The 18,924-nt window shown below is 35.6% G+C and overlaps 1 protein-coding gene across 2 annotated transcripts in view; it reads right to left on the bottom strand.

The window, feature by feature from the left end:
• The window catches only part of LOC117325669 (calcium homeostasis endoplasmic reticulum protein-like), a 97,590-nt gene that overhangs the window by 61,429 nt on the left and 17,237 nt on the right, over positions 1-18,924 (bottom strand). For both annotated transcript variants that reach the window (XM_033882078.1, XM_033882077.1), the window contains exons 4-7: positions 17,242-17,471; positions 10,778-10,915; positions 10,071-10,147; positions 2,968-3,042 (exon numbers count right to left, since the gene is read on the bottom strand). In XM_033882078.1, coding sequence (XP_033737969.1) covers positions 2,968-3,042; positions 10,071-10,147; positions 10,778-10,915; positions 17,242-17,471 — 520 coding nt within the window. The remainder of the gene's footprint in view (positions 1-2,967; positions 3,043-10,070; positions 10,148-10,777; positions 10,916-17,241; positions 17,472-18,924) is intronic.

Raw genomic sequence — 18,924 nt, 5'->3', positions numbered from 1 at the left:
AGAAGACGTTACATTTTGCACTAGCGCTTTCACTTAAACATTTTCTATATATATATATATATATATATATATAGCATAAAGTTAAAGTGTCCATGTGACGGTAAATAATAATAGAATAAAAAGTCAAACACAGAATCCCCTGAAGAGCGGCACGATGTAGCCGCGAAAGTACAAGGGAGACAGCAGATCCGTGTTTGACTTTTTATTATATATATATATAATTACTATCTCTATACTTTGCAAGAACTTGGGTGTTTGTTTAAGGATTAACTTGAATGTATCTTTTATGTTATTATACCAAAAAAACAGAGTGTACTCTAAACAAGGACATAGTCATCATTGTCAGATCACAGCAGCCACATTAAATATGAGTGGAATATGCCGATAATCAAACTTGAGCAAGGGATTTAGGTAATAAGTCTACCAAGCAAGTTTCGTCAAAATCCAATCATTCCTTCAAAAGATATCATGCGGAAGGCGAATCCAGACAGATGGAAGGACGGACGAATGGAAGGAACCCATTTGTATATCCCCCGCCAATTTTGTTGGGTGGCCATGGGGGATAATAAACCTTTAGACAGGTGAGCTAATAGTTTACATATAATGTATGCATATTTAAAGATTCTTTCATAATAAACAATTCTACTAACATCAATCATGATGATTTGTCAGATTTATATACATTCCATTGGTATATTGATTGAAAGTTTCCATTTTTGACAATGAATAAATAGTTTTATTTATACTTATAAAACAAAGAAACATAGATGCATGCATTTTAATCAATTCAGATGAAATAACTTACACTGCTGGGTAATGACATGCACCTAATCAAATGTTTTAAGATTGATATATATGCCATATCTGTTTACGCCACGCCTGACTTTTATTACCAAGAAAGTAAATGTATTCTTAAAAGACACTTAAAACAATAACAGTAGATACCATAATGAATTATACATATACTTTTCTAAACAAGCTATTTTTATCAAATGAATATTCATTAACATTGAAATTTCAGCAGAGTGTTCTGACAGGTCACACTGGATGATATTTGAAGTCTAGTTGAGGTCATTCAGGTTAAACGACCACCAAAGTAAAGAAGAACAGGACGTTTGAAATTTTTTATTATTTTTTTTCAATATCTCTAATAATTGTACCATCACAGTGTGAAACATTGAAGTAATAGTAAAGACAACTTGAATCAAAAGCAAACTGAATTGATAGTCTCCCTTAAACTTGTCTTTCAAAGTTTGGATTTATTTAAAACTTTACACATCAATGGTCATATAATATGTTGGATTTTGTTGCATACCTCCTTCTGAATTTATGAATTTTTTTTCTCCCCATAAGGAGAGCGGAATATTATACTGGTATCGTGGGACCACTACTTTATCTTGCATTCTCTCAGATGTCCAACTCCTTTTGAACACCGGCTTGAGACCTATCCTGACTAACCATAACACTACAAAATCTACGAGGAGGGCAAAACTATAGAGAATGGCCACCAGTACTTTGATGTTGATTGATGTAAATGTACCTGTCAAAACATATACCATGGTACTGCCTGTTGAGGACAAAGCCATCGTTAAAAGTGAATATCAGATATGTTCTTGTCAGTTACAGTATAACACAGAACTTTTCAGAGGCTTATTAATGTTCACTATAAAACACTGGGGTTTGTGAAATATCAAATACCAATATCAAAATGCTTGTTATACAGATTTTATATATTTCTTAAAGGAACTTAAATGTTGTTGATATGTTCCTAGAATTAAACATTGCATAAAATAAGATGCACATAGGATCAGAAGTGCCATAAAAATTCCTAACCTTTCAAAAAATTTTTTTTAATATTTCTGCATTAATATAAATATATATTAGTTTAAAATAATCCACATTTGAAACTCATTTACATTTATGAAACAATTAGACATATTCAAATTTAACAAAGCAAAAAGTGCAATACAATGACTTATTCTTTTCCGTAAGCTTATATATCATTCTTAATCAATCATTGGGTTTCTAAATGCAGACTCACAATGATAAATCAATAATTCAAATATTTAATATGTGCTGGAGACAAATATCGAAGAATTTGCTGGTTATGTATAAAGATTATATATTATTATTAACACATGACTAGTGTAAAAGAAAATGGTTACAACAGAGTTAACAGATTTATGTTTCAGTAAACATCACTTTGATCAATAACTTCTGTCTATTGCTCGATTATATCTTAAATAACTATCCTGCATTCTTTTTCAGATTTGGTGCTAAGCCCATTTATTTGAACTAGAGACAAATACTACAATTTTTTTTTTCCAAATGCATACCTGACTTTCATTGTATACATATGTATATATATAAGGTAGCATACATCCTTAAATCTCACTTTCACAGAAATACAGCATACATCCTTATATGGTAACATCACAGTAAGGTGACAAACATCTTTAAGTACTAATGTAACTGTGAGGTAGCCTATATACTGGAATCTCTATGACAATAGTACAGTAAGGTCTCATACATCCTTAAGTCCTAATGTCACCATAGGGCAGTCTAAATGCTAAATCAAGGTAGCATACATCCTTAAGTCCTAATTATATAATGTCACAGTAAGACTACTTTGGCTGTAGAGGTCTGGGTACTAGTATTAGTTTCATTTTAATTAAAACCCTTCTTTTTTGTTATCTATCTGTCCTGTTCAAAGGAGTAGGATGGTCTCTGAATGGTTGAAAAATAAATCAATGAAATTGTACAAACATAATAAAATCTTAATAATCTTTTAATTAGATTAATACATTTTCTATTTTAGCATGTCCTGATAAATTAAAAGAAACACAAATGTTCTACCTTGTATAGGTATGTGTTTAGGAAATACAGAGCTGCATGTAAAGATGATTGGCAATACTTATCTGGAGCGTTAACTATTTTTACCCAGAAGCCTATCACAGTATGACTTACCAGTGGTGGAGCAGGTCGTTTATCAGGTAGATGAGGTGAAGTTTGGTCTCAAACCTTGCATCCTTGGCACAAATCCTACAAAGTACAAAAATAAATCTGTAAATACGATATGGTGACCTTGTACAAGATATGAACCAAACATCTATTTTTCATCACAATGCTACCTGGTACCCAGCATGTGAAGATTTGATATATATGTGCAAAATAAAAACTTGGGTCTCAAACAATAAACCCAACTGATTATCTACATATATGTTTTCATCATGGCACCAAGTTGGTCTGATATTCCATTACTGAGACAGGATGTGACATATCTATGTTATAAAAACGTTAACCTTACCTATTTTACAACATATGGAAAACAAATTATATCAACTTATATTGATCACACTTGTAGGCTCGGCTGGAAGTGAGGATGGACGCGTGTGAAGGATTTTACTGTGGGAGGAAACCAGTGTACCCAGACAAGAGGCCCATGGGCCTTAATGGTCACCTGAATTTTTATATATTTTAGCAGATTTGATTCCTGTGACCTTGAAGTTGAGGTCAATGTGTTCACCCCAGCATACTATAGGCCAAATATCTTGTTTCTAATTGTGTTGGTCCTCCAGGAGACATTTAATTAAGTCTCTGAGATTTCCCGGGTTTTATGAGGGATAACTGCTCAAATCCGGGATAAATTTAACCCCGATTCGGGAACTGTACCAAATCGAGATTTAGGGGAAATTTTAATGATTTTCCGGGCATTTCCCGCGTAATCCGGGATGGTTGACACCTATGCAATATCAGGTCTATAGGCCTCTTGGTTATTGAAAAGAAGTAGAAAATGGAATTTTTTATGAATGCACGACACACGATGACACATCTGATACCGACAATATACAACAGATACAATATTTGATACATCTGATACAGACAATATACAACAGATACAATATTGACACATCTGATACCGACAATATACAACAGATACAATATTTGACACATCTGATACAGACAATATACAACAGTTACAATATTGACACATCTGATACCGACAATATACAACAGATACAATATTTGACACATCTGATACAGACAATATACAACAGTTACAATATTGACACATCTGATACAGACAATATACAACAGATACAATATTTGACACATCTGATACAGACAATATACAACAGATACAATATTGACACATCTGATACAGACATTAACTGATAAGACATAAATAATATACAATATATATATCAACTTTCGATCTGGCAATATCTGATCAATATAAGCAAGACAAAGGCAAACTAAAACACTTAGGAACCAATGATTTACATAATGACACCAGTTAACATTACATGAAAAATTACGATTGTGTTTTGTATAGTAATAACTAACGTAGGAATAACATTAACTCAGCAAACACTACGTAATCATAGTACCGAGGCGTACATACTAAACAGACTGAGAAAATGAGTTTATATAGCTGCTGCGTACAAAATAAAACAAATATGTTTACCTGTGGTTTAATGAGGTAGAAATAATGTTGATGTTTAGACAAGACTCGTCATATTTATGTTTCAGAAAGAATGATCTGGACTTGTTATCATTCAATAAATGTCTTGTTGGCAGGCCAAATGACAGTTGGGACATCACTCATACTGTTGATTAAGTACTTTAACGTAGAGAAGCAGGGTCAAGGTCAAGTGTGAAGATAAACTGGACATCACTTAAGAATATGCTGACTAGACAAACATAGACTTCAGTCTCTCTATCAAGGACAGCAAATCAGGATTTTTAAGTTGCTATTTATTTCTTTTAGAATCAGTAGAACTTTTATAATCTTGCTTTTTTAGTTCAAACTTTTATTAATTCATTGCATGGAACAACTATACTGATGTTAGATAGAATGATGATAGCATTTAAACAGCTTAACACACATTATAATTGTATTAAACTGCTAATCTTATGTCACTTTATTTTAGTAAAGTACTATTGTTACAAAGACCAGCTAAACGTCAGCTTATATCATACCACATAATTTACCAGGTACAACTTTTTAGAATTTTTGTTCAACCCTAGCTTGATTCTCCTGTTCACCGATATTAACTCTAGCTTGATTCTCCTGTTCACCGATATTAACTCTAGCTTGATTCTCCTGTTCACCGATATTAACTCTAGCTTGATTCTCCTGTTCACCGATATCAACCCTAGCTTTGATTCTCCTGTTCACCAATATCAACCCCAGCTTGATTCTCCTGTTCACCGATATCAACCCAGCTTGATTCTCCTGTTCACCGATATCAACCCAGCTTTATTGGCCTGTTTGGTGAGATCAACCCAACTTGATTGGCCTGTTTGGTGAGATCAACCTTAGCTTGATTCTCCTGTTCACCGATATCAACCCTAGCTTTGATTCTCCTGTTCACCAATATCAACCCTAGCTTTGATTCTCCTGTTCACCGATATCAACCCCAGCTTGATTCTCCTGTTCACCGATATCAACCCTAGCTTTGATTCTCCTGTTCACCAATATCAACCCTAGCTTTGATTCTCCTGTTCACCAATATCAACCCCAGCTTGATTCTCCTGTTCACTGATATCATCCTTAGCTTGATTGGCCTGTTTGGTGAGATCAACCTTAGCTTTATTGACCAGTTTTGGTGAGATCAACCTTAGCTTTATTGGCCTGTTTTGGTGAGATCAACCCAGCTTGATTGGCCTGTTTGGTGAGATCAACCCTAGCTTTATTGACCAGTTTTGGTGAGATCAACCCTAGCTTTATTAGCCTGTTTGGTGAGATCAACCTTAGCTTTATTGGCCTGTTTTGGTGAGATCAACCCAGCTTGATTGGCCTGTTTGGTGAGATCAACCCTAGCTTTATTGACCAGTTTTGGTGAGATCAACCCTAGCTTTATTAGCCTGTTTGGTGAGATCAACCTTAGCTTTATTGGCCTGTTTGGTGAGATCAACCTAGCTTTATTGGCCTGTTGGGTGAGATCAACCTAGCTTTATTGGCCTGTTGGGTGAGATCAACCTAGCTTTATTGGCCTGTTTGGTGAGATCAACCCTAGCTTTATTGGCCTGTTGGGTGAGATCAACCCAGCTTTATTGGCCTGTTGGGTGAGATCAACCCTAGCTTTATTGGCCTGTTTGGTGAGATCAACCCAGCTTTATTGGCCTGTTTGGTGAGATCAACCTTAGCTTTATTGGCCTGTTTGATGAGATCAACCCAGCTTTATTGGCCTGTTTGGTGAGATCAACCCTAGCTTTATTAGCCTGTTTGGTGAGATCAACCCTAGCTTTATTAGCCTGTTTGGTGAGATCAACCTAAGCTTTATTGGCCTGTTGGGTGAGATCAACCCTAGCTTTATTGGCCTGTTTTGGTGAGATCAACCCAGCTTTATTGGCCTGTTTGGTGAGATCAACCCTAGCTTTATTGACCAGTTTTGGTGAGATCAACCCTAGCTTTATTGGCCTGTTTGGTGAGATCAACCCAGCTTTATTGGCCTGTTTTGGTGAGATCAACCCAGCTTTATTGGCCTGTTTTGGTGAGATCAACCCAGCTTTATTGACCGGTTTTGGTGAGATCAACCTTAGCTTGATTGGCCAGTTTTGGTGAGATCAACCTTAGCTTTATTGGCCTGTTTTGGTGAGATCAACCCTAGCTTTATTAGCCTGTTTGGTGAGATCAACCTTAGCTTTATTGGCCTGTTTGGTGAGATCAACCCAGCTTTATTGGCCTGTTTGGTGAGATCAACCCAGCTTTATTGGCCTGTTGGGTGAGATCAACCCCAGCTTTATTGGCCTGTTTGGTGAGATCAACCCAGCTTTATTGGCCTGTTTGGTGAGATCAACCGTAGCTTTATTGGCCTGTTTGGTGAGATCAACCCAGCTTTATTGGCCTGTTTGGTGAGATCAACCCAGCTTCATTGTCCTGTTTGGTGAGATCAACCCTAGCTTTATTGGCCTGTTTTGGTGAGATCAACCCAGCTTCATTGTCCTGTTGGGTGAGATCAACCCAGCTTTATTGGCCTGTTTGGTGAGATCAACCTTAGCTTTATTGGCCTGTTTTGGTGATATCAACCAAACTTTATTGGCCTGTTTTGGTGAGATCAACCAAACTTTATTGGCCTGTTTGGTGTGATCAACCTTAGCTTTATTGGCCTGTTTGGTGAGATCAACCCTAGCTTTATTAGCCTGTTTGGTGAGATCAACCCCAGCTTTATTAGCATGTTGGGTGAGATCAACCCAGCTTCATTGTCCTGTTGGGTGAGATCAACCCAGCTTTATTGGCCTGTTTGGTGAGATCAACCCAGCTTTATTGGCCTGTTTTGGTGAGATCAACCAAACTTTATTGGCCTGTTTGGTGAGATCAACCCAGCTTTATTAGCATGTTGGGTGAGATCAACCCAGCTTCATTGTCCTGTTGGGTGAGATCAACCCAGCTTTATTGGCCTGTTTGGTGAGATCAACCCAGCTTTATTGGCCTGTTGGGTGAGATCAACCTTAGCTTTATTGGCCTGTTTTGGTGAGATCAACCAAACTTTATTGGCCTGTTTGGTGAGATCAACCTTAGCTTTATTGGCCTGTTTGGTGAGATCAACCCTAGCTTTATTAGCATGTTGGGTGAGATCAACCCAGCTTTATTAGCATGTTGGGTGAGATCAACCCCAGCTTTATTGGCCTGTTTGGTGAGATCAACCCCAGCTTTATTGGCCTGTTTGGTGAGATCAACCCAGCTTTATTGGCCTGTTTGGTGAGATCAACCCAACTTGATTGGCCTGTTTGGTGAGATCAACCCAGCTTTATTGGCCTGTTGGGTGAGATCAACCTTAGCTTTATTGTCCAGTTTGGTGAGATCAACCCAACTTGATTGGCCTGTTTGGTGAGATCAACCCTAGCTTTATTGGCCTGTTGGGTGAGATCAACCTTAGCTTTATTGGCCTGTTTTGGTGAGATCAACCAAACTTTATTGTCCTGTTTGGTGAGATCAACCCAGCTTTATTGGCCTGTTGGGTGAGATCAACCTTAGCTTTATTGTCCAGTTTGGTGAGATCAACCCAACTTGATTGGCCTGTTTGGTGAGATCAACCCTAGCTTTATTGGCCTGTTTGGTGAGATCAACCTTAGCTTTATTGGCCTGTTTTGGTGAGATCAACCAAACTTTATTGGCCTGTTTGGTGAGATCAACCTTAGCTTTATTGGCCTGTTTGGTGAGATCAACCCTAGCTTTACTAGCATGTTGGGTGAGATCAACCCAGCTTTATTAGCATGTTGGGTGAGATCAACCCTAGCTTTATTGGCCTGTTTGGTGAGATCAACCCAGCTTTATTGGCCTGTTGGGTGAGATCAACCCAGCTTCATTGTCCTGTTTGGTGAGATCAACCCAGCTTTATTGGCCTGTTTGGTGAGATCAACCCAACTTGATTGGCCTGTTGGGTGAGATCAACCTTAGCTTTATTGGCCTGTTGGGTGAGATCAACCTTAGCTTTATTGTCCTGTTTGGTGAGATCAACCCAACTTGATTGGCCTGTTTGGTGAGATCAACCCTAGCTTTATTGTCCTGTTGGGTGAGATCAACCTTAGCTTTATTGACCTGTTTGGTGAGATCAACCCTAGCTTTATTGGCCTGTTTGGTGAGATCAACCTTAGCTTTATTGGCCTGTTTGGTGAGATCAACCTAGCTTTATTAGCCTGTTTTGTAGGACCAAACCTAGTGTGAGAACCCTGTGACAAACCTGACACATTTGACCAGTGTGTATAACAACTTCAGTATAAATGGTCAGGACAAGGTCACCAAGACATGACATAAACCTGTATATTTCTCACTTAGTCAGCCCAAACCAGTTCTGTATGGTGTCCCCTTGACCTAAAACTACATTACCAGTCATTTCTATCCCACCTATCAATCCCATGGAATAGTTTTGATACCAGAGTACATACATATATCTTTATATTAGACATATAAATACTCCCTATATGTAAAACAGACGCCGACTTTTTAAAAACATGTACATAAATAATATTGTGACTAATACATAATTTATATTGTAATCTAATGATAATAACCAGAAAGTCAAAATACATATATATCATAGCTATACACTTTTAGAGTGTTTATAGACAAGTACATAGTACAACAGTAGGTATTCATCTTACACAGAAATTAATCACATTTATTTTGAACAACACACATCAACACGTTTAATATTAATATTTTTGAAAGAAAGATTACAACATTAGTCAGTGATGATGTCGAATGTTTTGTGAATTATCTTGTATACTGTAACAGTGTGACATCATCCAGAATTCCAGATAAATGAGGATGCTACAGTGGACAATAGAGGCTTAAACAACTGAAAATAACACTAACAGGGTGACATAGGAAAGAGTGCTACATATATTTCTATCTCAAATGAAATTTGCAAAACTTGTCAAATATTGTTTTTATTTCTTAGCTTGCTCAGCTTGTGTCATAGATGTCTAATGAAATGGATATCGGCATGATCCAATTTAAAATTGAGTTTATTTTACAATAAATTTTTCAAAGGTTAAAGACCTGTGTAGAAGCGACGACCTTTAGATAACATGTTGAGTATTACACATCTGGACGGATGAGACAGCAAGCTGATTACCCAGACAGGACTGGGCGATATGCTGGGCACAGTAAGAAGCTGGTGAGTCGCCTAAGTCTGATCCTTGAGGACAAGTGTGGGGCCTATAAGACACCTGCTGTAGTATCTTACTAGTCAACATAAGATCACTGACCTACGCCACCCGTACATGTCACTGAACTCAATCAGCAGCCCGAGGAATCAAAATAGATCAATCCTCTAAAATAACACTATCACCCAGGACTGTCTGATAACAGAACAAACTGTTATCTATATTAAATAGAAATTACATTTCAAAAGCTCAAAAAAAATCTTTGAATTCTTCAAGTCGTACAAATTCTTGTGGAGACATTTAGGTTGTGGTAACCTTTGCCGTTACTTTTAGCTGATTTTATTCCCCGAGATGTTCCAGTGGTTCCCTACTTCAGAACCTGCATTATTTTAATACTTTATTGGGTCACTTTAATAAATACCTAATCAGTGGATATTTACTTGTTTACATACCTCTGTAATAAATACAGTCCTAAAAGCTGACAGTGCTTATGTGTTGTACATTTTTGGAAAATCCAGCTTTTGCCATTCTGAAAAAGAAATTAAACAAAATTATCTGGTATTCTGTGATTTTACTTGGAACTTTTTACCTATACCACCAGTAGTGGCTTTTTGTTACTTACATGAAGCTTCAACATCAAACTAATAAAAGTTGAACACTTATCTAAATAATTATCACAATAACAGCAACCAGTAATGACAGCACCCCATTAATGACATCACCCCAATAATGACATCACCCCATTAATGACATCACCCCAATAATGACATAACAATGAACACAATTATGACTAGAGAATTAATTGTGGAATCAACTTGAATGAACTTCTTACTTCTACTCTATCTGTTTCTGAGGATAGTAGATATGTTTTGAAAAAAAAACCCATCTCTAATCAGTTGTTTATCAGAAGAAGTAATACAAATGATTGTCCATATGTAAACATCATACCTGGTTATAAACTATCTTTACAAAGTTATAATGTTATGCATTTTTTTTTCTTTTTTGTTAGAAGTTAAAATGTGGATTTGTGGATATTTTCAGCAAAACATCTGTTCAACTGCTTGGTTTAAACTATAAGATATTGTTCAATCAATAAATCCACCACTCAACAATGGAGCAGAAATGCTGAAGACATAGAGAAAACCGATAGAGTACTGACCATAATAGCGTCTTTGGTACAGGATTCTATGATTGGCTGAACCATGGAATCAAACTCCTCTAATTTGATGTCACACTCGTCACACATAGTCTGTACCAGATCCTCCCTGGCCTTTAGGATGGCGTCCTCTATCTGACTCTGATAATACAAACAATTTAAACTCAATTACTCTGTTCATATACAAAACAGTCTTGGTATTTTCTATTAAGACCGTCTTGTTCTGTCTATCATCATGAGAAGTCATCTCTCCCAAGTAGGACAGAAATCATGTCGTGTTGTCCATTATAACTTCCTCTCTGGGTCCTTATTGTGGTGTCATCATAAAACAATGGAATAAACATTAAAAGTCAAATATTAACATTTCTAAACATCTTATGTGAGTACTGTCATTATCAGATCTATAGATAGGATTCCCTCGATCACACCTGGAAAGGAAAGACTACGCTTCTGAATATGGAATATGTTAACAAAAGTACTCTCGGACAACAGTAGGAATCTCTTCTTAAACTTCAGCAATTCAAAGTTTGAGAGGCCAGGAGGGAAGGGAGAGGTGTGGATAGTATCTGGTCAGAAAGAAGGATGTACACAGATTCCCCGATTCATCTGGTTTTAAGGATCGTTATTGATATACGTGTATATGAATTAACATTGGTATTTGGTAGATCTCTATTTATGTCAGATATCCAATATTGAAACACAGCAAATTATAACTAGTCTGACTCAATATCCTGTACAATATCCAAACATCTTAATATACCATGCAGAATTGTCATAAGATTTATATCAGAATAAGACCAAAGGTATAGATTGGAATGATATAGGCAAGATGGGTTGAAAGTTGCACTACCTACAATTGAAAAATCCAGGCCCCAGATACATCAATATTCCTTAACTTCAAAAATGTCCATAAGAAAGCATTACAGAATTCAAGGAAGGTTTCTTAGCTAAGATTTGTTTCTTGAATTCGGTAAAAGCCTTCCTATGGAAAATTTTAACGCGGCCTGAAGAAATAAGGTTAGATATGACTAATTAACCAAAGAGCTCACTCTTACGCAAGTCATTCTTTTGGTGTCCTAACATTTTGCTGATTTCTTTAAAAATAACTACGTTAAAAGTTAAACTGATCAGACACTACTAACTTAAATCTGACTCATAATTCATAAGATTTATCTATTTATAATAATGAACTCAAAAAATCAATCTCTCGTGCCTCTGTACCACAGTCAGGTGTTACCATGAGTGTGTCATCCCCCGGCTATCTCTCGTCACCAGTCATACGACTGAGAAACATCAGCTGTTACAACATTCCACTGTCTTCTCCTACCTTTACAGATTATAATTACTCATAATCTCTCTATAGTGCAACAACTTGTTCTAAACAAACATGTACTCAAACACCCAAAAACAAGCCTCAAGATTTGGTCATTTCTTATTATTATTTTTTTTTTTTTTTACATTTCATACTGCTATGTTCCCAATGTTGATAAAACAAGTTAACTCCCCTCTTCAAAATAAAAAATAAATGATAATAAAATAATTCTTTGTGAAATACAATAACATGGCTTTGAGTTATCATCAGGATTGTTTTAAATTGTACATTTTAAGAAAACAATTGGAACAGGAAACCCTTGTTTAGATCTTTCGTGAGGAATGATAATCCTATAAAACCTTAGAGCAAGGGTACGTAATTTCGCACAGTACGTAAATTCGCACACCTGACGATTTTTTGCGTTTTTCCTCTAAGTGGTCGAGGACTGTGCTTTTTTGTTTATATGTTGACTAATGCCAACCTTTAGTGGAACATTTGCCATTTTAAGTACATCTTTTCAGATAAAGTTCGTTTTGAAAACAAATTTTAATTGATACGACTCTCTTCCGATAAAATTGATACCGGATGATTAAATATTTTATTTAAAATAATCCTAATTGTTGATTGGCATGTGATTTTGCAAATATTTAGAGAAATCAGATTATAAACAAAACTGAATACAAATCCACTTAAGTATAACTTATAGCAGCGCTGACCTGTAGACACCCCGTCATTTTCACCGCCTTGTTTACATTACCTCCGTAGGGAGCGGTCATTATTTAAAGCTAAAATGGCAGTAAATTAACACTTTCTAATTTCACATTATTTTGTTTTTAAAGATTTTTTTAATCATGGCATTGGGCTTAATCTTAGTTTAGGATGTTGTTTGTCTACAAGATGACTGGAAACTATTTTTACCAACAAAATTAAATAAGTTAGATGGGTGTGCGAAATTACGTTCCCGATCGTCTTCAAACCCAGCAATAAACACAAGTTAACAACAGCTCCCATGCGCAGTGATACGTGTGCGCATATCAGGTTGCACACTTGTATGTTACGAAGCATTTGTACATCTAACAATGTGAGGTATTCTTTCTTGATTTGAAATTGTTTTGATGGAAATGTATTTAAATACATACCGAAAGTGTGCGAAATTACGTACCCCCACTCTAGCCAGCTCGACCTTCAGTTCTAATTTTGAAATTGACCCATGTTAATGTTTCTAATTATTAGAAAATACATGTGTACAACAAGTTTTTATGTTGTTTATTATCATTTTTGGGATGATTACAAATAAACGCTCTAATTATGTAAATCCAGGTAAAAAAGTTACTCACTATATAACTTGTCAAATCAATGTTTTATGCCACAGTAAATATGTGCTAATTTGACTTTGTTGAAGTCTGAGACATCAACTATAAACATGTAAACAACCAATCCTAGTTTCATATCAACTCTACCAGTATAAGAAAGGAAATGTCGAGAGATAAGGACAAAAAAAAAGACATTTACTGAAGTGAAGGTGAAGTCAATAGATGTTGATTGTGACTATAGAGGCCATGATGATTATATTTCCTTTAGATGTATTCCATTGAGCAGACTGTATTCAAGGTTATACCCAGTCAGGTGTGGAAGTAAACAGATAATAAAACCATTAAAGAAATGTTTCTATGACCAGCCCTGACCTTCACACCCCGACCTTCGCACTCAGCACCCTCGAAATATAAACGGGGAAATCCCCACCTCTGAACGTGGTATAGAGCAGTGATGAGGTATGTACGTGCTACAGTGCAGTACCGAGGTAAACACAGTACGTTTAGATAAGCCTCCTGTTTACAAACAGAATGTTTTCGGTTTATAATTGAATGTACATGCAGCTTCCTGAGGACAGTCACATACTCCCTGTGGTAGACCAAGTTCACAACTTTAATCTATACAGTCAACTTCATTTGCCTTTCTAACCACACAATTCTAATCGCGGACATTGTTACTGTCATGTCAGTAAAATAGTAAAATTTATTTAAACGGAATACAGAAATTCATTGAAACACTATTTATATACAAATTGAAATGTGACATTTATTGAAATAAACTCGTTCAAATCACATTATATATTATGATGATTAGACCAAAACCTGCAATAAAAGTATAAAACAATTTCAATTTCTATTTTGATCCTATTTAGAATAATTATAGGACTATGATCAACACAACATTTATTTCCTTCAAAGTTAACACTAAAATTTACATTTTTGAAGAAAGGAGTGTTTGTGTTTCCAATTTTTTAATCAGTAGCTCTAACAAAACACTAACCTATCAATATTCATTTGCTATAATTAGGGGCATTTTAGACAAAATTACATTAAATATTCCTATTTGAAAACAACTGATTTGTAGGGGGGGGGGGGGGGGCTCATTCCCAAGCACGAAAGCTTATACTTGGTAAAATACAGTACTACTAATTGTGTTGGCTATATGATCCTTGATTCATAAAATTTTTATAGGAAATTAAGAAGCCTTACATGAAATAAAACTTTAACAGTACATCGGCCAAACTTATCAACAGATAGAGAGAAGGACAGACACATGGACAATTTAACTTCAGATATTATATCTTATAGTACATATAGTGTAATAACTACAAAACTACAGGATGAAATGGTCATACACAGTTTTACTGAAATTGAAATAAAGTTTAAAAGGTACGGTACAAACAAGTTTTTCTATGGAGGGACCAACATTTACAGTCAGACTGACCGTTTACCTGTTAACTTTGTTGTAGGAGGAATAATTAATACAAGACATTTGGCACTGTCACATGGTATATCAAATGTCATTATTCCTCCCTAACACTACCAGGTTACTGTCTTATTCTGCATTATTTTTCAACCACAGAAAACTAATTTTAATGTTTTAGATATTAATCATATACATAGGTGATGTACACAATTAGAGCAATTTATTATGTAAATTATCTTATGTAATTATGATTTTATTCCTCCACCCAAAAAAACCTAATAAATTCCCAAGATGAATGTTAACTAGAAATGACTGATATTTATTCTACACTTCTCTGGTCTAGCTGGTATAGGTAAAATACAATACAACAAATCTCTGATGTCCAGCTGTAATAAGCCCACACCAACTTTAGTCAGAGATTACGTATTGACAAATAGGATTTATTGCAGAATAACTATATAGTACATATTACAAAATAGGACTGACACATATAAATAAATGAAGTTAAATTGACAATTAATCACTTATGACTGATAGTGTATGAAACAGAAAATAGCGGGTACTCATATGACTGGGGTTAAAATAAACATGGAATTAGCAATGGATTAAATACCAAACAACAATGCCAGAATGACAGTTGTGTCTAGTAAACAAAAGATCAAACATGTCATGTGATGATGGGTGTCTTGACAGACAACATGAGAAGTGTAACTGTGTTATATAGACGAGATCCTAGAGGGTTCTTCGCCCCCACCACTGGATGATTTTTTAGGTCTTATGAAAGACTTATCTTTCGCTACTTTTCCCTTCTTTCGCTACTTTTCCCTTCTTTCTCCTCTTCACATGAATTATTTGATAACATGGGGAACTTACACATAAAATCTAAGAAGAACTTTCCGAAATGTATCAATAATAAGTTTTAACTGTCAATATCTAAGATGGCCGTCTGTCTGCCATTTTGTTTTCCACATCAGACTCAATATTGAATTAGCACACTTAGGGACCAAGGGAAAACTATATGTGAAGTTTGAAAAATATCCTTCCAGTTCTTTTCAAGAAATAGAGATAACAAACTTCAACTGCCAAATTCCAAGATGGTCGCCTGTTAGCCTACATGTGAAAATTGAGGAATATCCCTCCAGTACTTTTCAAAATATAGTGACAGTAAACTTCAACAGATACCATCTGATGATGGTGGGTTAAAAAATGATTAAACAAGCATGTCATATGATGACGTGTGTTTTAACAAACAGCATGGAAAGTTTGATAGAGAAAAGATCAATCAAGCCATATGATGACTGTGTAATTCAGATTTGTATATGAGGATAGGGATTAGGATAGTCAATGTGTGTTAAACTGTGGTTAAGTAAGGAGAAGTAAGAGGAAGAGCGAAATAACAAAGTATGTGTGGGTGTGTGTGATGTGAGGAAAGTCAAAAGGAAAAGCCAGAATGTGTTTGTTATAGTGTGGCTATGTAAGTGTGACAGGAAGCCATTGTGGTCTGAACTACAATCCTGTTAATACATTATTGCAGATTTTTATACAACCAAAAATTATTCTGATTTCCTAATACACTTGCAAATAATTTGTTAAAACTGACCAGCATATGGCATAGCCTGAGAACTTAAAAAAAACATTAAGTTGTCAAAAATGTGAGTCTGAAATAAATATTGACTGCTCAGCATTGAATTTTGACCCCAAATGGCCTTTCATGTAAAACATTAGCATCCTATCACTGTCAATGATAGGATAACCTTACAGAACACAGAAAGGGGTAAAACCCCATGCCTCCAACCACTACATGGTTGGGTATTAGAATAAGAGGCCCATGGGCTTTAACGGTCATCTGACTCTAAAAAACACCTTCTACTATTATATATAGTATACGTAGTAGCACCTATAGTGGTACCATTAGCCATGGCAACCATATTGGATTTCAGACCAACACGAAAAATAACAACACTTGGTCAGGATTTCTCAGGATTATTTCAGGTAAGTTTGATCTGAATCCCACTAGTGGAATTTTATGAAGTTTAAAGTTGGTGTTGTTCAGGAATACCATGATTAAACAATCATGTTACAAAATGGCTGCCATGTAAAAGTTTTGACGAGGCCGAAAAGGTAACAACATTATTTTAGCTCCTTAACATCCTTACAAATTTTCAGTTCAATTACACCAGTAGAACTTGAGAAGAAGTCTACAATGTGTTTTTCAACATGTCTGCCATTACAGCCATCTTGGACTTCTGACCAACCCAAAAAAATAACAACACAAATTGGTCAGGACCTCCTCAGGATCATTTCAGGGAAGTTTGAGCTGAATCCCACTCAACTTCTCTGAAAGTGAAAGGTATTTAACATAAAAGATTTCAGAATTTCTATCTTGTCCACTCCCTGGCAGGGGGGTGGGGGTTACCTGTTGCTGTTGTGTCAGACTCTGGAACTGAGCGTTCAGATTTTGTTCGCTCTGTTTGATTTGTTGTTCCATCATCTGTTGATGCTGGGCAACTTGTTGCTGCAGGGCTGTGATTTGCTGGCCGAGCTGTTGTGAGGGTTGCCATGGTGCCGTCTGAATGGCCTGTTGGGTAACAACTTGTTGGATGATGACCTGCTGGGGAACTACTTTCTGCTTTTGCTGATTAAGAACTGAAAAAAGAAATAAAAAGTAGACCATAAGGATTAATATTAGCCTTCAATATGTATTTTTTAAGAAAGCATTGAAACATTTAAAACCTTGTTATACTACCAATACTTCTCCATGTTTTTTTTTCAATACATATCCTGAAGCCTACTAAAACAGTCCATGTGGCAAGGAAATATTCTAGGATAATTAAATCATTTGTACCAAATTTGGCTGACCGTGCAATTAGCTTGAGCTCAAAATGCATAATTTTGGAGTTTTCTGTCAAATGTATTATAACACACTAAAGTTCAGTGTTCTTTGTTTTAATGTGCAAAAATTATATGTGGCCTATCATTTTTCTTTGAAGTCCCCATCTTACATTTGGTCAATATTCTTTCTGTGGGTAGGGGGTTAATATGTTGCAGTAAAACACTGCAAAATATACGAATGATTCAACTAATTAAGATATTACGCCCTTTAGTTCACCAACGTATGGCTGGACCCCTTGATATATTGGTATATACTAGCTAAATTTAATGATGACTTCATCATCTGTATAAGCTAATTTGTCATTTCTTTTGAGGTTCAACCAGTTCAATGTGACATAGTCACATAGCTATCTGTTGACAAGAAGATTAAGTGAGCATATAAATGGGACCTGATAAAGAATTGTGAGCCTGTAATAAATGGGACCTGATAAAGAATTGTGAGCCTGTAATAAATGGGACCTGATAAAGAATTGTGAGCCTGTAATAAATGGGACCTAATAAAGAATTGTGAGCCTGTAATAAATGGGACCTGATAAAGAATTGTGAGCCTCTTATAAATGGGACCTGATAAAGAATTATAAAGAGAAATTGTATAGAACCCTGATAATTATAATCAGTGTGTGATAAATGAACCATGGAATATACAGTGGAATGTACTTTGAAACCTTACAATCGTGCGGCACTATAACAGTCTGTGCTATCTAATAAATACGGTTCAAACAAAACCGAATGACTATCATTGACAGAGGTTATTACAGCATCACTGATTGTTACCTTGGACGGAAGTACCGTCAGTCAAAATTTGTCTTTCTTCCAAGGGAAATAAATATGAGTTTTCATTTATGTTTTTTCATGAATATTAGTTACATGATAAACAGAATCTCACATTTGTCAATTATATTGAATTTATCAAATTTATTGGAAAACTTTATATGACATATAACATACGGTTTGTGTGAGATAAATTACTGAACTTGTTTGATATGAACACACAGGTAAGACCATCTGTTTAATGTATGTACTGAATTTTGGAGCGAGAGTAATTTCTTACCTTATTTTTCTCCTTACAATAAGATTTATATTTAATAAAGAATTCTTTACTATCTAGTTTTACTAGTCATGTAATATATTATATAGACTAAACATCTGCTTGCATACAGAATCACAAAATCATTAAATAATCTATTTCCCAATTATCTGTAAATAA

The sequence above is a fragment of the Pecten maximus genome, chromosome 4, assembly GCF_902652985.1.
Source record: "Pecten maximus chromosome 4, xPecMax1.1, whole genome shotgun sequence".
Taxonomy (NCBI): domain Eukaryota; kingdom Metazoa; phylum Mollusca; class Bivalvia; order Pectinida; family Pectinidae; genus Pecten; species Pecten maximus.
Note: the sequence above shows the minus strand (reverse complement) of the source record. Positions and strands in the feature narration are given on the sequence as shown.